This window comes from Pagrus major, chromosome 22 (assembly GCF_040436345.1).
Source record: "Pagrus major chromosome 22, Pma_NU_1.0".
Lineage (NCBI taxonomy): Eukaryota > Metazoa > Chordata > Actinopteri > Spariformes > Sparidae > Pagrus > Pagrus major.
The window spans coordinates 23,204,012-23,225,376 of record NC_133236.1 but is presented as its reverse complement, the minus strand read 5'-3'; the positions used below and the strand labels follow the sequence as shown (position 1 = coordinate 23,225,376).

Here is a 21,365-nt window from a genome sequence, read left to right as displayed (position 1 = left end):
TCAGTCATTTTTCAAGCTAAATTGTCCAAAATGTCCCAGTTCTTGCTGCTTTTCTTTGTCATTTATGATAGTAAATGAAGAGTCTTTAGGATTTGGGACTGTTTGTCAGGCAAAAGAAGAGATTTGAAGACATCACTGTCTCTGGAAAATACTGATGAGCATTTTTGCACAATTTTTACATTTTATAGACGAAACAAGCAGTCGTCAGATAATGCTACTATACACTTGCAGTTTATTTAGCTACTTTAAAAGACATGTTTCTGACACACAGGAGGATTAAAAGAGCAGAGAGGCAGAGGGAGTTAGGAGCAGGCAGGGCTGAGTTACAGGACACACTGTGCATATTTCTTAATGTTAAGTCTCCATAGACGACAAACACAACACTTGAAATGGGTACAAGCTGCTTGAGTACAAGTGGGAATTGCTTTTTCTGCTTTATGGTGTGTTTTCACTTAAATTCAGAGTTACTTCTATGATTTTCAAAGTATTGAAACACCTGAATAACATGACATGACAGGTCTATTCTTCTTCTGTATCATCTGCTGCTCCAGAGATGATGATGGTGCGAGTCTGTGTATCGCTCTCATACTTGTCCTCATCTGTCCTTACTGTTCTGGGGAGAGTAGAGGAAAAGGGTGGAGAAATAAAATTAAGAAATGTTACTTTATCAGTTGACTATTGACAGTTGACTGTCACCCTCTACCTGATGAGGACAGTCTTCCTCTCGGACATCTCAATGGACTGCGCCTCTGCAGCTGTCTCAGCCCTGCTGATGGTCGAGTCACCGCAGGCTTCATTTAGCTTCACAGTCGCTGCAGAGGCTGAGCTATCGGAGGCTGAGGCTGAAGCTGCACGCATGCTAACAGTGGTAGTAAGATGCAGGCCTCCAGTGAGGGACAGGTTTTGGACCGTGGTGCTCAGACGACTGTCTTCCCCCTCGATCAGCTTCCTGTGACAAATAAACAGAGGGGAGGGAAGTTAAAATGATAAATACCCAGTGTTCAGTGAGAAGTCATAAGATCCTTCTGTTCACCTGTAGGTGGTGATTTCAATCTCCAGAGCCATCTTCACATTCAGCAGGTCCTGGTGCTCCCGCAGCAGCAGAGCGATCTTCTCCTTGGTCACCTTCAGATCCAGCTTACTGGCCTCTATACGCTCCTGTTGCAGCAGAACACAACAGAAAAGATTAATTTTAAGGGGTTTCAGGACAGAGAATGACTGAAACGTGCCATATTCATCCTGCTGTGTGAACATCCGAGTGAATATAAATAACTGCAATAGCACATCATGTCAGTTACCTGTAGGTCCTCCTCCTTCTTCTTGTGTTTTTCCACTGCATCGCGAATCTGAGCCTCCAAATACTCGTTCCTCGTCTTCACTGCATCCAGTTCACGCTCCTTGTCAAGAATCTGCACACACATGGCTCAGACATTGTAGAAGAAACCACATACACTGTTTAAAAACAGAAAATCATACTCACATTCTTCCTATAGCCTGTGATTTCCTCTCTCAAAGTTCGAACACTTTGAGCGTGTTTGGTGGAGGCGCTGCTCAGGTCCTGAAACTTCGACGCATACCAAGCGTCCATTTCCTAGAGGAAGGTTTTCGATGGATAATCACCTACTTTTTAAACTTTAAAATAGTATTTCTCGTGCGCGGTTTATTGGCCAAACAATAATGATCACGTGTGTTTTTAACGTCAGCGAGCGGCTTCCTACCTTTAGGTTTTTGGCAGCAATGCTGTCATATTGAGACTGTATTTGTCTGAGAGCGGTGGAGAGGTCGGGGAGGCCAAAGGTCAGGTCCACCTTGGATGTTGCTGAATAGATCTGCTGCATGAGCTCCTCGATTTCCTTACAGTGTATCCCAAACAACCACAGTTAGAAGAATAACAGTATATACAGCAATAAAATACAAGTTTATATGACTTTATTAGATAATATAACTCTGAAATACCAAAGATGATTTTAGAAATGCATTAAAACAGTGTTCGCTCGGGTATGTAGTCTCCTTTATCTTCCTGTGAGTCTTCACACCTTGCTGATAATTGCCGTGTTTACAGTCTTACTCACTCCATCCATCACCGGGCTCTCGTTTTAAGTTGTAACCTGTCATAGCAATAATTACCAGCCCATTAAACCGTTAATGATAAAATGAAAGGCATGCCGCTGACTCACAAACACCGTCTGCTGCTGATAGACAGACGAGCAGACATTACCTCCTTGTGAACTCTCTGCAGGAAGGCAAGCTCAACCTCCAGATGTTCCAGGTGTTTCTCCAGATGAATCCGTGCTGAGGTCGCTTTATCCACATCCTGAGACATTGAATCACATATGGTCGGACTGGTTCCCGTTCATTATTCTTCTATTACTTACAGAAACGTACTAAACACAAAGGTTTAAATAGACTTTCAACTGTTTCTTACCGGACGGAGAGCCTCGATGTCATGCTCCGTCTCTTTCCGGGCAACCACAGCCTCGTCATATTTGGCTTTCAGCGTGTCCAACTGGCCCAACAACGCCTCCTTGGCTGCCAAAGACATATCCTGTACGTGGGGTAAGTTGTTGCCACATTTTGAACCACTAGTCACAACAAACCACAATGTTACGGTCATCATGTATGACCTCCCTCACCCGCTGGGCTCTCATTTGCTCGGCGACCCTGTTGAGATCCTTCAGCTGAGACTCATACAGCTGCCTGAGGCCGGATGGTCTGGCATGGCGGCTCCTCAGGGCCTCAATCTCAGACTCCAGCAGCTTGTTTTTGGACTCCAGTGATCGCACCTGTAAGAAGAAATACAGGAGGCGAGTTAAAAGCACAATAAATAAAATAAAATAGGGTAAGACTCTTTGCACATGTATTGCTTTTGTCACAAAAGTTAAGAGTGTAAATGTGCAAGTGTGTGTGTCTCTGTGTGGATGCTCCTCCTGCCTTTTCGATATACGCTGCCAGGCGGTCATTGAGGACGACCATCTCCTGCCTCTCACTGGACCGAGTCACCATAAAGGCCCGGTTCTCCGCTGCAGCCGCATCCAGGTCCAGCTTTGACTCCAGTCCTAGGCAAAGTGTTCCCATACTCACGCTGCTGTAGACGGGACCAGTGAAGAGTTTACAGAAGATGGATCACAGTTTGAATTTTGTAGACAGGGGATCTTTACATTAGTCCAGACAGCTAAGATCTACTGTATGTGCCTTGCTCAAGGGTGAGGGCTCATCTGCCCCTGAACAGTCTCTGATTTAAACCACCTTCATACACATACAATGCTTTTTATCTACTCACACTGTCATAACAATGCTATTAATCTCATTAAAGCTGCATTGGGATTATAAATGTAGTAATTTACTACTACATACTACTAGTCATTTTAAGTGTTTAATTTTCTCACATAAAACAATAAATCAAAATAAAATAAGTGAACAGGATTCAGTATAATGTGTGACTTACCTGGTCATGCCAGCCTTGCAGGAGGCCCTGCGCCCCATCGCCCCTCCGCCCCGGGTGAAGCTGACCGACCGGGGGCGGCTCTCCCTGCGGGCGGGAGAGGGACTGGACACCCGGAGCTGGTAGGCAGAGCTGGCGGCCAAGTTACCCTCGAAGTGGCGGCGGTATGAAGACATCCTCTCTGGGCTGCTGCTCATGTTGACGCTCCTGTCACTTCTGCAACTTCAACTGGAAACCCCAAACTGGCCACTCACACATGTTAGTAGGTGGTGGTGTCTTTATATCCTCACTCAGCCCTTCCCTTAACACTGCAGAGGAATGTTGAACCTTCCCATCTCAGCGGTGAACGTCCCTGCAAACATCTATCAAGGTTACGACAATTAACTTATTATAGGCGGTTGGAAGAATATATATTTTATAATATCACAATTCTCTGTTGACTTACCTGTAATTAAATGCATAAATATATATAACTTCCCCCTATTTAAATTATGAATACATACATTTAGAAGTGTAATATTAAAACAAACATAAATACTTGCTTTGTAAGTTTTAAACCGCGGAACTAAAAAGCCCGGAACCATTTATTCGCGTTCCACCTTTCCTTCTCCGGACCACTTTTGACGTTACTCCGGCGTCTGTTTAGCACAACTACTTTGACTTAGCTACCTACTTCGTTTGTACCAAATTATATCGATTTTAAGTGTGCCTCTCTACCTCAAGTGCTGAGATATGGCGGGAAACTTCTGGCAAAGTTCACATTAGTAAGTTTTTATTAAAATGTTGACGTGTTACGTGTTTTTCTTGTGAATAACCGTGTGTGTTGTGAGGCCTAACGTTACACTTGGCGCTAGCTGTGTACTGCGGCGATGCTAACAGTTTCTCCTGAAGTACTGCTTCGATATAAAACAGCTATTAAACTTCAGACGGGAGGAAAATATACTAAAGATGAAGACTGTCATGAAAGCTCAATTAGACTGGCTTACTTTCACATTTTTCCTGTTTTTCGACAGTCGTATAGATGGCTAACATATTGTTTATGTGCTACCCGCTAGCTTGGTTGATAACACTTTGACTAACCAGCCAAACTGTTCAGTATATTGAATTAATGTGTTTAATTTCACTGTCACAGTCTGCAGTGGGTTCTGGACAAACAGGACCTGATGAAAGAGCGCCAGAAGGATCTGAAGTTTCTGTCAGAAGAGGAGTACTGGAAGCTGCAGATTTTCTTTGCCAATGGTATTTGTTTAATTTAGTTTTATAGCCTGAGCGTCTTTTGCAAAACCTGTTGACTTCTTGGATAACTTTGAATCACATAGCATCTGAAATACATTAGATTAAAGCGAGTATTAGTGTTGCCTGTTGAAATTCTGTGTACTTATCATTCACAACCTAACAAGTGTTTTTGACTACATAAGGAAGTCAGGCTATTTTCTTTAAAGGGGCACTATGTAGTTTTTGTGAAGACATTCAAACTCAGAATTTTAATATTTATAACATTAATGATCATATTATAATTATAATACAAACTCTGAAATACCTATTTTTTCCATAACTGAATAAACAAGCTGTTCTCAGGTCCCCAGAACACTGTTTGAAGCTAGAACGGTGGCAGGGTCCGCCAAATATAAACAAAGTAAAACAGTATGAAATTGTGTTGTCCTTTACGGTCAGTTCGTTAATCCAGTTTATTTAGCCTTGAAAACAAAGAGTTTGTTTATTTAGTTTAAGCATAAAAAAAAACAGTCAATGAAGGTCTGCAAATTACAAAGTGTCCCCTTAAGTTATTTAATGTTTAACTCTGTCTCTTTCAGTGATCCAGGCCTTGGGGGAACACCTGAAGCTGCGGCAGCAGGTAATTGCCACTGCAACCGTCTACTTCAAACGCTTCTATGCCAGGTAAGGAAGACATATCGGCGTAAAACTGATCAACTGCTATTAGTATAAATTTAATCTGGGACTTTGGTTATAGTAACATGATTGCACAACTGGAGTGTTTTTCTGCCATTGAAGCTGCACAACATATCTGCCATTTTAACCAGTATCTGTCAATGACCGTCTTCTTAGCCACGATATAAAATAAAATGTGCTCACATTTTGTTTGACAGTGTCGTTTTTGTTTTTTCACTCATTATATTGTCATGTTATTGCTCTTTGTTACGTTGACCTAAATCCTTTTCATCCCAAAGCTGATAAATCTTCATCTCTCCTTGTTTGTAGATATTCCCTGAAAAGTATAGATCCAGTGCTCATGGCTCCTACCTGTGTTTTCCTGGCTTCTAAAGTTGAGGTATGGATGTTTTTCTGTGGTGCCAGTTTGAGAAGAATTTTACATCATCACAGTTTTAGCATCTCAGCTGTTTATTGATCAGCAAAATAGAGCTCCATACTCTGCTTCAGGTTTCCATGTTGTTTACATCTTTGGAAGAGGCTGACTTTAGGTGTGGTGGTGATGTGGTTTTTAAAGCAGGCGGTACACTACTCTGCTCCTCTTCCAAGTCCATCAGAAGCGCCTGTTGCTTCTGTCCTGTAATTATCTGATCTGATCTTAAACTTTAATGTCATTCCAGGAATTTGGAGTCGTATCCAATACCAGGCTGATCTCTGCAGCAACGTCTGTGTGTAAGTCACCACGTTAAACAACATATTTCCTAAAATTGAAGTAGTACAGATCTCTATAATTGGGCGACAATGTAATCATGTTTTCTTTTTCTCAAAAACAGTGAAAACAAGATTTTCCTACGCCTTTCCAAAGGAGTTCCCTTACAGAATGAATCATGTAAGTAAAATGTTAGTCATGTAAGACTTGTAAGTAAGGTAAAAAATACAATTCAACAGTTTTAACAACTCAAATAACCGCATCCTGCTGGATCAGCTATGCCCCGAATCAGCCACATGATTGTTTTCTTGCTTCCTCTGCAAAGTTATTTATGCACTGCCGTGCTAGATTACAGCATACCAAGAAGCCCTTACACTGTATCACGGTGTTGCCATGTCAGTGTCTACCAATACGCGAGATTCCTTAACTAATGTTCGCAGTCCTCCGATAAAAATGTTGTTGCTGTGAGAGATCGCTTCGACCGCGTGGAACTGGGCACAAATGCAGTCTGCATGTCCCACTCTGGTGTCAGGTGGTGCCCAGCGCCAGTATTTTATTCATCCAGCATCTCCACTGAGTCGCCAGGACGTAACCGTGGCTGTTTTGACATGCTGCCTGTCCAGAAAGCTGTGAAAACTAATATTTATAGTGAGCCACATTAGAGCGATAAAAGGACAATGAGTTCGCTGGGTGCTGCAGCTCCTTAACGTCATTAATCAAGTCCAGTCTGCGGACGTAGTCAGGGACAATACCAGCCATAGAGTTTGTTTGAAAGGTCAGTTGATGTCTGCCGATAGTCCTGCTAAAGTAAATCCTACATAATAGACCTTTTAAGGCATTGTATATATTTTATTAGGTCTAAATATTTGATATAATATGATTCACTGAGGAAGTTAAAGCTTTGAAGTACCTCTTCACTACAGGTTGTCACAGCATATATTCAATGCACACTATGAAAGGATCTTGAACTAAACTAACTAAACTACCCAAACAGATGTTCTAGTTGATTTTTGAAGCATTTCAGCCCGGCATAGGTCTGTTTCACAATGTTTTGGTTAGATCCTACGAAAAAGAAGATGTCACTTGTGTTTTCTTTCAAATATTGTTGGCTCAGGTTGAGTTGAATTGGTCTGATATGCTGAATTTGTGAATTCATTGATTTTAAATTTGTGTCTTTACAGATATTAGAATGTGAGTTCTATCTTCTGGAGTTGATGGTGAGTACATTTGGGGAAAGAAATTCCACTTCCAAAACAATGAATGCAAGGTGTTTCTTGCTTGTGTAAAGTAAAAAAAACAAATCTGCCAATGGAACGGGCGAAAATGCCTAAAAACTAGTGAAAATGATCTAAAAACAAGTCAGTCTAATCTCACTAAAATGTTACTTTCTAGATGATCGTGTCTTATCAAAAGTCTTATGAAATATTTTGATTGATGCTTGATTGGATGGATTACTCATTGTTTACATAATCTATCTTTCAGGACTGCTGCCTGATCGTGTACCACCCCTACAGACCTCTGCTGCAGTATGTGCAGGATATGGGACAGGAGGACATGCTGCTGCCCCTGGCCTGGTACGATTCAGTCTGTATACATTTATCTGGAAATTGTCTGGTGATGTGACTGATGAATGTGCTCAATACAGCTGGTAGGTTTACTCAGTGTCTCTCTGTCTGTACCAGGCGAATAGTGAACGACACATACCGGACAGACCTTTGTCTGCTGTACCCACCCTTCATGATTGCCTTGGGTAAGATGCGTCCCCGTGCATTTCTCATTGAAGCTATTTAATGCAGTTACTGTTTTCAAATAAGATTTCATCAACTGTAACATGATCAGCTGTTCTTCTTTTCACCCACAGCGTGTCTGCATGTGGCCTGTGTGGTGCAGCAGAAAGATGCCAGGCAGTGGTTTGCAGAGCTCTCTGTCGACATGGACAAAGTAAGAACGGCCTCACTCTCAAAAATCATTTTGTCGGAGAATCTGAACTAATCGAGGTTGAGACACATGATTGAAGAGAAATTAGAATAGTACAGTTAAAACTCAATATTTTATGCTACCTTTTCAAATTGACATTATGCAAACTCTCATTTTTAGGGCAGCGCTGTGCAGTATTACTCATCTCCTCGTTTCCCAGTTGATCTCTTCATACCATAAACTGCCTCCCATCCTCATGGGTTTTCTGCCTTCAAGCAGCATTTAGCCTGAAGCTAAGCTAACTGGTATCCCAGAAGTGCCCTCAGTTGTTGTAACAGCAGATGAAGTCAGGAAGCCTGTGATTTAGGGGAAAAAAAATCATCTCTGAAAAATAATGATTTTAAATGAATTTCTAGTTTAATTTTAGTTTGCAAACGTAGGAGCAAATTGATGCATCAGCATTGTGAATAAAGGGAATATTTTGTAGCTGTTTTATGGACTTTTTTAAAAATTATTTAAGGCAGTGTTAAAAGCAAGTTAGCCAATCTGAAACCGCAGTGGAGCTACAGTAGCTGTTTAATAATCATTTGATTTGTGCAGGAAATGGAACCATTTTTAATTTGGAACATTTTGTACTGAGCAGCAGGATATCTGCATCAGTTCACTTCTGATTCGGTGTGTTTTCTGTCCAGATCCTGGAGATTATCCGTGTCATCCTGAAGCTCTATGACCAGTGGAAAAACTTTGACGACAGAAAGGAGATCGCTGCGGTGCTAAACAAGATGCCTAAACCCAAACCACCTCCTAACAGGTAAACCTCACTCAAGGTTCTGTGTGTAAATCCTGCTGTCATACACCATACATACAATATTATATTTACTCATCAGGACGTCTTTAAGAGACAAATGAATGAAGACTCTTAGCAATTTTAACTCAGAAACCTTGTAATGTCATTATTTTCTCCATCTCTCTCTCTGTTGTCTGCAGTGAGGGTGACCAGAGCTCCAATGGGAACCAAAGCAATTCCTACAGCCAGTCTTAGCGTCTGTACTTCCATGGAGTATCCATAATGTTCATGCACAATCTTTGTGGTGTCAGCTGGAAAAAAAAAAGATCACATTTCAGCCGACCAAGATCATCTTCGACTGACACCCCAAATAAACTCTGGAGAGCTCCACTTCTCCGATCATTATGGGTTTACGGATTGAGCGAGCGGCCACTGATATGCCAGCAGTGATGAGCCGATCGGTGACAACAGTGTTGTCTTCCCGATGAGGCTCTGAACTCTGCTCCAGACTTGAATAAACTAAAACTGAGGAACATTTTGGGGGGGAAGAGGGGAATGTGGGGAGAACTGTTGAGAGAACAGATGTGATGGTTTAAACACCTGCTTCAATGTCATTGTGATGATCCTGGCAGCCTTGAACAGCCCACAGGAGCGAGTCCTTTCATGTGGAGCTCCGCGGGTTTCGAGAAAACTTGATCACAAGTACTGTGTCTCTGTGTGTATGTGTGTGTGTGTTTGTCTGGGTGTTTTCATTCCTCAGGGACTGTAGTAGTCTTCTGTTAAACAATTGAATCCTGTGCTGTTAGAGAGTGAATCTGATTGGATATCACCCCGTGCAACTGTGATGTGATTGGATGCCTGTGAGTTCTGTGCTGGTTGATCATGAATCTTTGGCAGGATACAGAATCCTGAGAGGCTCCTTTATGGTAGAAATTAACTCAATTTACTGTTTTGAATCATGACAACTCCACCTCCTCCCTCCCATCCCCTACTCCCTTTTGTAAATAGCCTTATAATTCTATTCATTTATTTTATGTTTTCATGTTTTTACTTTATTAAATGGAAATCATGAGCAGGTTTCGCTTCGTACTCGTCCTTTAGGTGAAAGTGCCCCCGTTTGTTTGATTGTCATGATTCTGTTTGCCTGCTGCGAAGCTTATTCTTCTTTTTATTTTTATTTTGTCGTCATTTATTCTGCTTTAGTTGTACAATAATGTTTTGTGTAAGGTTATTTTTGCTTTTAATTTGTCAAGGAAGAGCTTTTTTTGAGGTGAACACATCGTTTTAGATTTGTCTGTAAAGTTTTCGTTGTGTATTCTTTTTATCCTGCTTTCTGCCATCTATTTAATCACTGAATTGTGGCGGTGTATGTGTGCACATATCTGTAGATGTCTCTATAATTTTGGGATGTAATACAGTGGGAGCTGTGTGTGTGGCTGTCCTCGATAACAAGCCTTACAAAATAAAAGCTGCTGGTTACAGAGAAAAACCCTTAATAAAAGCACATTGTCCCGTTCAGAATGACCGTAAAATGTGTTATAGGGTTGTTTTTCTTTGCATTGCTTGGACGCATCATGAGTTTTATTTCTTCAATCGCTTCCTCATGTATGTCACTTGGAAAAACATCGTGTTAAAGTCACTTTCTCATACTAAATGAAAGAGACGGAAGCCTCTGAGGCAAGTTGGACGCAGCCTGGTTCTGTGTTGCCGTCTGGCATTTTCCTCCCCTTCAGCAGGCTCCATCTGTTACGTGACAGTTCACATGGATGGAGGCGAGAATAAAAGGGCTTCAACCCTGCCTACATATTCCTACTTGTTCTGTTAACATTTTCCAACATTGTTTTATTACTTGAACGTCTTGTTTATTATTTTGAAAGAGCATTTATGGTGAAAATAAAATGTCTGGTGTAAAACAAAGAGCTCTGCGTTCTGTTATTCAAGCTGTTATGTCATGTTCATGTAGTGCAGTATGTAATGGACTCTGGGGAATCTTCCAGCATGTTACAAAAGTCATGTACACTCCCTTTACCTAACTTCAATGTCACTTCAATGCAATGACTGTGGTAGGACCCCTAGTGGTACATAAAAAGAATATATGTAACATATTACATACCAGGTTTGACTTTGAAAAATAGAGAGTTAAATTAGACTCTTTATACTCAAGTGATTTGACATTTTTCTCCAGTTTGTGTCAATAAAACACGAGGTAATTCACTGAGCACCTTCAGAAGATGAGCAGTATTTACCTGTAGTTGCTTTAGGGAGATGTCAGTCCCTGTGACGTCACTAAAGCAGCGTGAAGCCAGAGGAGAGAAAGTACAGCAAGCTGCAGCATTTCTCCTTCAAAATAAAAGCCTGTGAAGAAAAGCAAAAAGTGTCAGAATCAGCAGATTAAATAAGGAGTTGAACTGGACGTGTTGAGCTGCTACAGAAGCCCACGTGTGAATAACACAATATTAGCCTTATTAGTAAGACCTGTGCTTTTTGTACGACGACAAGTCAAAATGTCTGCTGTGTGTTTGTTGTTGTTGTTCCTAAAGCATTTTATTGTTTGTTAACAGTGAAATAACTGTTACTTAACTAAGGTTTCATTCACTATAAACTTTACCTTTTATTAATGATGGTTATTATAAAATGTTACCAAATCTTTTCTTGCCTGTTTTGATACACATGCTATAATGTTATTGTTAATATTTGTGGTCACAGTGGTAGTTGAGGCTTTTAAAGGTCTACTACAAATATAGTTTGAACTAGTAGTATCTTTTATGCACTTTCTGATTCATTTGTGTTTTGTCATGTTCGTTTGCTTGCAGTTTGTAATCATTATCAGCCCCTTTTTCTGTTTTATTTGTGATTTGTCCTATTTTATCTTATCTGTTATCATTTTTATGTTCCCATTCTGTTTATTTGCTCTGTAATGATCTGTGATGTTGTTTCCTTTTGTTATCACATTTTTGCATCTGTTCTGTTTTTTATTTGTGCTCTCGACATCATTGAAAATGAGGGCTTGTCCTTATTGATTTTTTCGAGATTTAAATAAAGGTCGACTGAATGAATGGATGAATGAATGAATATCATGGTCCAGTTACCAGTGAACCTTGGACTGACACTGTTGTGTCGCCTGATGGTCAGTTTGCCCACTTGGTCATTTAGCTTAAACTGTGTTAAGGACACACAGCAATCATGTTTACATTTTGATGTAGATGTTTATTTTTTAGTTTAGTTAAATGTATTAGCTTTTATTGTGAAAGACCGCACCGGAAGCTCCGTTGTTTATGAGCCCCCCCTGCTCGTGACGGGAGGGAGGCTGCGACCAGCGAGGACCGAGCGGGCTGCGGAGGATGTCGACCCCGCTGCGGGGACAAGCTCCGGGCGGGACGCTTGTGTCCAGTCGGCCGCTCCCCGGCCAGTCGCCCCGCACCCGCGGCCCTCTGCGCCGATGAAGCCCCCGCTGATGAAGCCCCGAGCTGCCAAAGTGAGGCGGAAAGCGGCCGGAGACAGAGAGCATGTACTGGCGCGTCGGGTTTGCCTGGACGCGGTCGTGTGTGGTTGATCTCGGCCAGAACCAGAGCTTCTCCTCCGGCCTGCTGGGCTCCGATGAGCAGCTCTCGTTTTATGGGTACATCATCGCCTACCCACTGCAGGACTACGGCGGGATCATGTCGGCTCTGGGCTCGGACTCGTGGTGGCGGAAGACGCTGTATCTGACCGGAGGGGCTCTGCTCGCCGCCGCGGCTTATCTGCTGCACGAGCTGCTGGCCATCAGGTACCGACAACACCGAGAGGGGGGGGGGGGGGGGGGGGGGTGTAGGAGCTGCAGGGGCCTGGTGGTCCATCTGACGGGCTTATTATGATTTAGTCTCCCAGTCTGCTGTATTTTCACTGGGGGGTGTTTGATATTACTTAATCTGGTCGGGTTGGGCGGGGTGAGAGCGGAGTCAGCGGAGAATAAGGAGTCGTGAGTGGGTGGATTGTGATGTAACAGACCCCCCATCCTCCCCCAGCCCCCTCCTCATAAACACATTCACATTCACACCTTTTATTGGCTCGTTATTGTAGATTAACGACGATTTACGGGCGACTTCCGGCTTCTATTTCGGTCTCGGTCATCCAAAAAAACAAACAAAAAACGAAACGATCCCAAAAAAAAGATGTTTTAATTCCTGATGTTTGCTTCTCAGAGAGGTTTTCTAACAGCTGTCTCGTCGTGTTGACGTTACAGACTGTGACAGGGGGTCACTTTCATTCATGTGTCTTCAAGGACAAGGAGACATGATGTGTTTAGCTCCATGTACGATCCGGCGTTTGGTTTCAGTCGATAAAGCACTGCAGTTGTGGAAAAACACTGCCATGTTTTTTTTTTCAGGTTTACACCCGCTCGACGTGGCCGGTTGTAAAAGATTTATATTATCTTATATATTTGTGTATTATTATTGATTATTAATTGGCAGGAGGGAGGTGTAATGGAGTCTGTTGACCTTAAAGAGACTCGGGGTTCCCTGCAGTCCCCGGCCCGCTGTTGTTGACCAATCAGAGGCCTGCTACAGCACAGCTAGGACGTCAAAATAAAAGTCAGAATGTAGGATATCAACGTTTTTGAACATTAAAATGTTAAAAGGTTGATTTTACACGGAAATACAGGCTGTTTGTTGGCTGGACATGTTTTTTATTTGCTTCTCGCGGTTGTTTTTGTCCAGTTTGACGTTAAATATTGTAGCTTCCGGACTCTCTCTGTATTCTAGGCTTCATTGTAGTGTACCCTTGTGTTTTATTTTAAATAGAAATGAACTAATGTTAGGTTATTGCACCAAAAGTGAGCATTTCAGCACCACATAGACAGGGACAGCTCCTTTACTCCGAGGCTTGTTTTTTGTGTTCCAGCACATAGACGCCGACAGCTCCTCTACTCTGAGGCTCGTTTTCTGTTTTCCAGCATTTAGACGTAGACAGCTCCTTTACTCTGAGGCTCATTGTCTATGTTCCAGCACATGAACATCTACTCTGAGGCTCGTTTTTTGTCTTCCAGCACATAGACGTAGACAACTCCTTTACTCTGAGGCTCATTTTCTGTTTTCCAGCACATAGACGTAGACAGCTCCCTTTAATTCTGCATCCTGCCCACCAGCACGTGAATGTGTTGTCTTTATCTGCACGCCTGTCTGACCTTGTCCCCGTCGTAGCCTCCGACAGTATTCAAGCGAATGCACCATAATCTCTCACAAGGGTAACGCTTCATTATTTTGACATTGCAGTTTTCCCTTGGCTCTGTAAAACGGCCCCGGGGCAGACTATCACTCAGGGCCAGTGAAAGGACCTTGGTTGCAGATCGTTTGATTTATTCGATCAATCAGATGATAGCTCGGTCCTTCCAAAACACACACACACACACACAACACATATTTGAACACACTTGAGTTAGCTTAGCATAAATACTGGAAACAGAGGGGGACAGCTAGCCTGGCTCGGTCCAAGGCTGACTATAAATCTTGTCGTCAATGTGAGGTTGCCAAGAACAGGAAGTCAGTGCTCCCAGCCAAGAAATAGTCTGATCCATTACTCTAAAATAACCAGAATTAGGCCTAGTCATTTTAAAACTTCTTGTTTTGTGTGGAGTAGGTGAATAAAATACAATAAATGAATCAATAAAACTTTATTTATATAGCACCTTTCAAACAAATCAATAAAACCAGGTTTAGAGACTAATGCACACCAGTTTAACACCATAGTTAAACTATTAAAAGATAAAAACAAGCAATAAATATAAAATATTGCACATAAAATTTGATTTAGAAAAGTTTATAAAATATAATAATAATAATAATAATAATAATATAGAGCTTTATGGGTGCTGGTAGATGGATTTTGTTACCTGTAGAAAGAGCCAGGCTAGCTGTTCCCCCTGCTTCTAGTGCAAATGCTAAGCTAACCGCTGGTTTTAGCCTTATATTCAGCTAACACACACATATGAGAGTGGTTTTAGTCTTTTTAATGTGAATGAGTGTATGTCCCAAAATGTCAGACTATTCCTTTAAGTCCAGCAAAACCAGTGCAGCTGCTGTAAAACTACATTTGTGTTCATTTTGAATAATTTCTTCAAACCCAACTTTATTTATAAAGTTACATGTGAGCAGAATGTACGGGGAAATTAGATTTTGACAAAGAGCTCCTCTTAAAGACAGAGCCATAAAATAAATCAATAATGGTGGAGCTGCTTAACTTGATTTACTTTACTGTCGTGCTGATGAAGATTCTCAGTCATCCAGGTCTTTGAATTTACTTTAGTGGTTCAACAATTAACCAAATTATCTAAACCAATTGTTATGCAGGTCATCTGTGAGGACTGAACCTGCCAAAATCTCTTGACTTGACTCAATAAATAAATTAGTATGGTGTAAAAAGTGACATAAATTCATATTTCAGTTTTAACTGCTTCTGTATTTCTTTGTATTAATTCCGTATTCATTTACTTTGACTTAGTAATTAATTACTTTTTTAATGTATTTATTTATTTACATGTTTATGTTAGTATTTTTTCCCTTTGGATTTTCCCCTTATTTATTTCGCCAAACTTATTCATTTCTATTTTCTTGTTGCATTTCTGTTTCTTTACATTTACATCACTAAATTGACTAGTCGATGAACAGAAAATGAAATTGAAACTATTGTGATTAGTGATTAATCATTAAAGTCATTATTTAAGCATAAATGCTAAAAATTCACTTGCTACACTTTGTTTTCTGGTTCCACATGTGAATATTTGGTGTTTGTCTGTTTGTCTGTCATAATAATCTGAATATCTTTGCCATTTGTTTTTTGGTCAGACAACAAATAAACTCTTAAAATAGACCCTGATGGACTTTTCCCACTATTTTCTGACATGTTTTGTCACCAGTAATTGGAAGATTATTCAATAATGAAACAGAGTCACTTGCAGCCGGAGCCATTACCGCTAGATGCTTGAAACCTAACCCTAAGATTCAATCTGCAATGTTGTGAGGACCTGTTTTTTTGTCTCCTTAATGTGACTATGAAAAGGACTTTGTATTTTCGAGCCTTCTTCCTCTGCGTGATCTTCAGCCCTGTCATTCTCTCCTCCACACAGAAAGGAGGAAGAGCTGGACTCTAAAGATGCCATCATACTCCACCAGTTCTCCAGGCCCAAAACTGGCGCCCCGTCCCTGTCCCCGTTCTGCCTTAAGTTGGAGACCTACCTCCGTATGGTTGACCTGCCCTACCAGGTAGAGCTGTGCTTATACGTCTGCAATAGAAAGAAAAAAACCCTTCATCTGTTTTTCTTTTTTTTACTATTGAGTGTGAGGATGTTTTAATCCCTATTTCTTTTGATATAATTACTTTTGCTCTGATTAATTATTGTCCAATTCTGAGTCTCTGCTGCTACACTCACTGAGTTTCCTGCTAGAGATAATTAAACTTTAATTCAGATGTTTTGTCTTGATCCAATTCCAATTTAATGCTCTTAACACCAGTCACCAACCACTTTCTCTGTTCTGTATTTCTAACATCTTCTCCTTCTCCCACATTTCCTGAACCCTTCTCCTCTCGCAGAACTACTTCGATGGGAAGCTTTCACCGCAGGGAAAGATGCCATGGATCGAATACAACCAGGAGCAGGTGTGTGGCACCGAATTCATCATCGACTTCCTGGAGGAGAGGCTGGGCGCGAGCCTCAACAAGAGCCTGACGCCGCAGGAGAAGGCCGTGTCTCGCGCCATAACCAAAATGGTGGAGGAGCACTTCTACTGGTGGGGGACCCGTTACAGTTCAAAGTGCAGTCGCGGCGTTAGTTCTCCAGGTCTTGTTTTTAATCCTGAGTCGTGTGTGTTTGTGTTGCAGGACCATAGCATACTGTCAGTGGGTGGACAACCTGGAGGAGACCCAGAAGATGCTGTCAGTGAGCGGACCGCTGAGCGACCTGCTCAAGTGGATCCTGAGTCACCTGACCGGCGGGATCGTTAAGAGGGAGATGTACGGGCACGGGATCGGGCGCTTCTCTAGGGAGGAAGTGTACGCCCTGATGGAGAAGGACATGCGCACGTTGGCCACACTGCTAGGTGACACACCTGGAAAATGATTGTTCAGTTTGTTAATTATTATCATTTGGAAGTTGTAGGAGTTGTTCTGATCAACAGGGGGAGTTAGAAGGATGTTAGTAAACCTGAACAGCTCACATAAAAGCCTTCAGTACATCAATGAGTGTAGCCAAAGAGATTTATGGACAGTCTTTTTGTATTCGTGAAACTTTGTCTCAATGTGTGTTCACTTAGTTTACCCTGAGGGCAGATCAACAGGTTTACAAGGAAAGTGAAACCATCGCAGTGTCTGTTAAATGTGCGCCTTGAGAACTATAAGCAGCGACATCATGTTTGTTCTTGGTAAGGCACAGCAGTGCCTCCAAAAATGGAAGGATAGCACAATACTGACCTCCTGTGGTGAAAACATAGCATTGCAGCCTAGAGTCAGTACATAACCTCCTGCAGTTTATGGTCAGAGATGCAAGAGAAGCAGGTCTGAGAGCATGCTGGGAAGTGTTGTCTGGCTGCGACAAATAGTGCCTGCTAAGCTAACTGGTGCTGTATTCGCTGTACAGAAATGAGATGGTGATGTTTTCGCAAAAGTTTGAATCCCTTTCAGAGGAAAGAACATTTACATAAGATTTGTGTCTTTGAGTTGTTATTTTGTAGCAATCCCACTGTGAAAGATTTTCTCTGTTTTGGGCTGAAATTTAAAATCCTTCTGAACTGATTGCAGTGGACTCAGATCACCTGTGTGCAGGGTGGGCAGACTGACTCCTAATTAATGAGTGGAAGCAGCTTGGGGCATTCCCCTCCCAGCCAATCAGGGTGTGATGACGCCCTTTTTCGAAGGCTTAAGAGAGGTGGGGAATGGCACCCAGCTTTGACTTGCTCTGATTTTGAATCTGTCCCTGACACACTGCAGCCCTTGTCCTGGTTGAGATTTCTTTGCTGCCCTGTTTCATTCTAGTTGAGGGGAATTGTGTTGAGCCAAGTTGAGTGACCAGTCAACTGGGCCAACTGCATCAGGGCCGTCCTTACATGTGCAAGTGTTGCTTGTCTTACAAATACCCGGACGCCTGCAGGTCTTCTTCTGTTTGTTCATCTTTGGTTTATCTTACTGAAACACAAGCCCCTATAAACCTTCAGTCTGTAACATTTTATGTCATTGGGGACTTGAGAGCTTGTAAAAGCACATTTCAGTTTGATTATCCCCTGAAGAGGCATTTGTTTATTATCCAAGTAGTTGACACTTGGCATTCCCTGTAGATGTACATATTTTTTTATGTAGGATGGGGCTGCTCTGTAAACATTTTACTGCCAGTCCCGCCACAATCTGACACGTCTCTGTTTCTGTGTGCCGTCTCAGGTGATAAGAAGTATCTGATGGGCTCTAAGCTTTCGACAGTAGACGCTGCGGTGTTCAGCCACCTGGCTCCTGCTATGTGGACGCTACCAGGAACAAGGCCAGAGCAGCTCATCAAAGGTAGAAATATACAAAATATCACTGTAGTAGATTCATCTTTGTATCCGCAGAATGACAATCACATTAGGTAACAGATCATCTTATCTCTAATATTAGTGCTGTTTTATTCATCAGTAGGATTGCCTGACATTTTCAGAGCCCCTCCCCCACTCACACGTCTGTCCCCTCCAGGTGAGCTCATCAACCTGGCCATGTACTGCGAGCGCATCCGCCGGCGCTTCTGGCCCGAGTGGTTCGTGGACCTGGAGGACTTGTGCTACAGCGACACCACGGAGGGCAGCGACTCGGCCTGCAAGCTCCCCGACCTGGGCCTGTACTCCCGCACGGACTCCTTCCAGGACGACACACACAACTCACGCACTCGCACGCCGCAGGACCCGCCGTCGCCCGTCAGCGACCCCACGGGCCACTCGCTGTATGACTCTGACATGGACACGGAGTGCTCTGAAATGGACCAGCTCAAGTGTTGACAAAAAAAGTACACACCACATTACACAGCACAGCGCAGGAGCACACATGCCCCCTACCTCTTTGAACAGAACATGACAGGGGAGTGTTTCTGTGTCAGCGCAGCAGAGCTGGAGCGGAGGACTGACTGCAGTAGAGGGAAGAGGGGAGTGACACAGAGAAGTTTCAGTGGAGGGCAAGAGGCAGATAAAAAACAAGAAGTAGAGAAACCAGGAGTAAATGACGCCGCTGCTGAGAAACTCCTCCACGTGGTCACAACATCACCCCGTCGTCACCATGGCAATGTGTGTTCGTGACCCACCCCCCAACCCGCTGTCTCCCCTGTAGCAACTCGCACCACCTGGCCTTGTGTGTGTTTTGACAACCCTTAACGCCTTGTATTGATACGACATGGACAGGTAGGGAACTGTACAGGATTCATGTGAAAGAGTTGAGTGTAAATATATAAAAAGGATCTGAATTGATTCTCAGATTCAATAGATAGAATATTTAATTATATATATATATATGAGTATAAATAGTATAGATAGCCTGCAGATATAGAATCATCCCCCTCTGTCATATGGTGTAAATACTGTAGGTGTTTCCTTTTTTCGTGTTGGGCACAAATGGTCACGTAATCGTCCCATCGATCAACCCCCTCTGCTGGTCCAGGATCAGTACGAGGACGCTACGACTTCCTGTCTTCACAACTGGGATAACACAGTAATGCCTGCTGCCCGTATTTAAATAATGCAGTGACATTTCTCGGAAGATAATCTGCCACAAGCACTTTGAAACTATCCTTTTTTTTGCCAAAAAAACCCATTTTCTTTCCCTCTAACTTTAGAGCATAATATGTATGCATAACATACACAGTCAGGACAGTAGCTTTAGGTCACGTAGACATCGCGAGCGAATCAAACAATCATGTAGAAATAGATGAAATAGATACACCGTCTGAATGAGAGTGCATGGCTGGTACGTGCCGATAGAAACCTCCCTTTAAACGTCACATTATTTGTGTTTATTCGCTGGCTTGTTCATGAAGTTGGGTGTTTTTGTTTGTTTGTCGCCGCCTCCGGCCAAATCAACCACACGAAGATGTAGCCAACAATCTGGTGATTTTTTTTTTTTTTTTTCTTTTAAGGAGAATCCACCTGTGATAGATAACGACTGTATGGATGGCTCAGAAACGTTACGTAAAGCAATAACAGTCAGGCTGCGTGTGACGGTTAGGTGCAGGTTTTATGTGTGTTTGTCACTCAGCAAATGCACAAGCCGACATATTGTGTGTTAAAGCTCCTAATACAGATGCAAGCGAGGGGCATACAGTGCGTATGCTTCCGTCCATGGCTGCGTTTCCACTGAAAGTATCAAGGACTTTTAGTCCCAGGAACTAAAGACCTGCAGAGTTTTTTCTTTTTTGCCTGCAACTATACAACAACGTCAGAAGAAGTCCATCTGTTCTTTGTTCTGTAACTCCATGTTGACATATAATGACGCAAAATGAGCAAAACGCAAGCTGAATTTTTAAAAATGGTGGCTGACAAAAACGCTGCAAGTGCAAAACCAATCAGAATTGTTCGGTGCTGCAGGCCACACCCCCCAAAGTTCCTGAACCTTTTGGAAAATACGACCCTCCAGAACAGGGACTTTTTGGGGGGCACAGTAATGTCCATGCAAAGTAAATTCAGGCCCTGGTCCCCTGCAGAGGAAACTCATTTAGTTCCTCCAAAGGTTCCCGGTCCCTGGGGAAACTTCCTGCAGTGGAAACGCGGCTCTTGTTGCGCATGGATGAGTCACCCTCTGTGCGTGAATGATGACGCACTGCTGACGTTTCACAGCTGAACCTTTCCTCATTAACACACACACACACACATTTTCATGATTTCAATATTGTTCAGTTATATTATTATGTTATTGCTGTCAGAGGTGATAGTCTGGTGGACACATTCATGCTGGTGCTTTTCATTCATGGTACAACTCAAGTAGAACTCATGTGAGGCATGAAGGCAGTCTGCACAGACCTTGTTATCAGAGATGGCCAACTGCTCGAGCTAACTGCTATCTCCATAGCCAGCCAGGCTGCCGCTAACAGTCACTTAACGGACTTGTTAGTTATTTTGCTTAGCTCTGTTGCATGACTGTCTGCAAACGCTCCTCTCTCACAGAGCAGTTAGTACTTCGACAGAGTGGGTTAAATAAGTTAATGGCCATGAAGGCATCCTCCATTTTGGACTCTTTGGCTGTCCATCCCCTCCCAGGTCAGCACTGTGAGGACGGCTTAATGCTGGTCAACTAGTTAGTTCATCAAAGTCGATACAGGATGCTTAAAAAACTCAGTGGATCAACTCTTCAAGTGAATCCACCAATTGCATCAGTTCCATTTGAATGAACTGAAATTGGCACAAAATGTTGCCACTTTAAATACTCATGTTAAATACAGATATGCAGGATTTGTATTCAAGTTATATGTAATAAATATCAGAGAGATATTGGAGATTGCAGAACAAAATGCCAAAAATATTTTTTGAGATTATGTATTTATTTATTTATTTATTTATGTGTTTATTTACTTATTTATACATTTCAGAGTTGCAGGGACATAATCACATTTTCGTAAACGTTAAAGTTTATCCATCTTGGCTCAT

The 21,365-nt window shown here is 42.3% G+C and overlaps 3 protein-coding genes across 3 annotated transcripts; 2 read left to right on the top strand and 1 right to left on the bottom strand.

Moving 5' to 3' along the window:
* Positions 1 to 1,029: 1,029 nt before the first annotated feature.
* ngs (notochord granular surface) lies at positions 1,030 to 3,639 on the bottom strand. Its single transcript, XM_073493531.1, has 9 exons — positions 3,446 to 3,639; positions 2,932 to 3,085; positions 2,634 to 2,783; positions 2,426 to 2,545; positions 2,219 to 2,314; positions 1,719 to 1,853; positions 1,481 to 1,591; positions 1,299 to 1,409; positions 1,030 to 1,158 (listed from the first exon to the last, which is right to left on the bottom strand). The coding sequence occupies exons 1-9, from the start codon at positions 3,637 to 3,639 to the stop codon at positions 1,030 to 1,032; spliced, it is 1,200 nt and encodes a 399-aa protein (XP_073349632.1).
* Positions 3,640 to 4,054: 415 nt separating this feature from the next.
* Positions 4,055 to 10,662, top strand: ccnc (cyclin C). Its single transcript, XM_073493428.1, has 12 exons — positions 4,055 to 4,206; positions 4,575 to 4,681; positions 5,257 to 5,341; positions 5,663 to 5,732; positions 6,013 to 6,064; positions 6,166 to 6,221; positions 7,223 to 7,258; positions 7,524 to 7,615; positions 7,724 to 7,791; positions 7,903 to 7,982; positions 8,651 to 8,769; positions 8,946 to 10,662. Exons 1-12 carry the CDS (start codon positions 4,175 to 4,177, stop codon positions 8,998 to 9,000), a joined length of 852 nt encoding a protein of 283 aa, XP_073349529.1. The 5' UTR covers positions 4,055 to 4,174; the 3' UTR covers positions 9,001 to 10,662.
* A 1,570-nt stretch (positions 10,663 to 12,232) lies between these two features.
* Positions 12,233 to 21,365, top strand: faxca (failed axon connections homolog, metaxin like GST domain containing a). Its single transcript, XM_073493023.1, has 6 exons — positions 12,233 to 12,511; positions 15,848 to 15,983; positions 16,312 to 16,508; positions 16,600 to 16,817; positions 18,148 to 18,264; positions 18,436 to 21,365. The coding sequence occupies exons 1-6, from the start codon at positions 12,252 to 12,254 to the stop codon at positions 18,732 to 18,734; spliced, it is 1,227 nt and encodes a 408-aa protein (XP_073349124.1). The 5' UTR covers positions 12,233 to 12,251; the 3' UTR covers positions 18,735 to 21,365.

Coding starts and splice junctions, on each gene's coding strand:
- ngs (XM_073493531.1), bottom strand. CDS start 3,639: ATGAGCAGCAGCCCAGAGAGGATGTCTTCATACCGCCGCCACTTCGAG. Junction 2,315..2,425: donor ACATCGAGGCTCTCCGTCCG/GTAAGAAACAGT, acceptor TCAATGTCTCAG/GATGTGGATAAAGCGACCTC. Junction 1,159..1,298: donor AGAAGGAGGAGGACCTACAG/GTAACTGACATG, acceptor CTGCTGCAACAG/GAGCGTATAGAGGCCAGTAA.
- ccnc (XM_073493428.1), top strand. CDS start 4,175: ATGGCGGGAAACTTCTGGCAAAGTTCACATTA. Junction 6,222..7,222: donor TCCCTTACAGAATGAATCAT/GTAAGTAAAATG, acceptor GTGTCTTTACAG/ATATTAGAATGTGAGTTCTA. Junction 7,616..7,723: donor ATGCTGCTGCCCCTGGCCTG/GTACGATTCAGT, acceptor TGTCTGTACCAG/GCGAATAGTGAACGACACAT.
- faxca (XM_073493023.1), top strand. CDS start 12,252: ATGTACTGGCGCGTCGGGTTTGCCTGGACGCGGTCGTGTGTGGTTGAT. Junction 12,512..15,847: donor CACGAGCTGCTGGCCATCAG/GTACCGACAACA, acceptor TCCTCCACACAG/AAAGGAGGAAGAGCTGGACT. Junction 16,818..18,147: donor CACGTTGGCCACACTGCTAG/GTGACACACCTG, acceptor GTGCCGTCTCAG/GTGATAAGAAGTATCTGATG.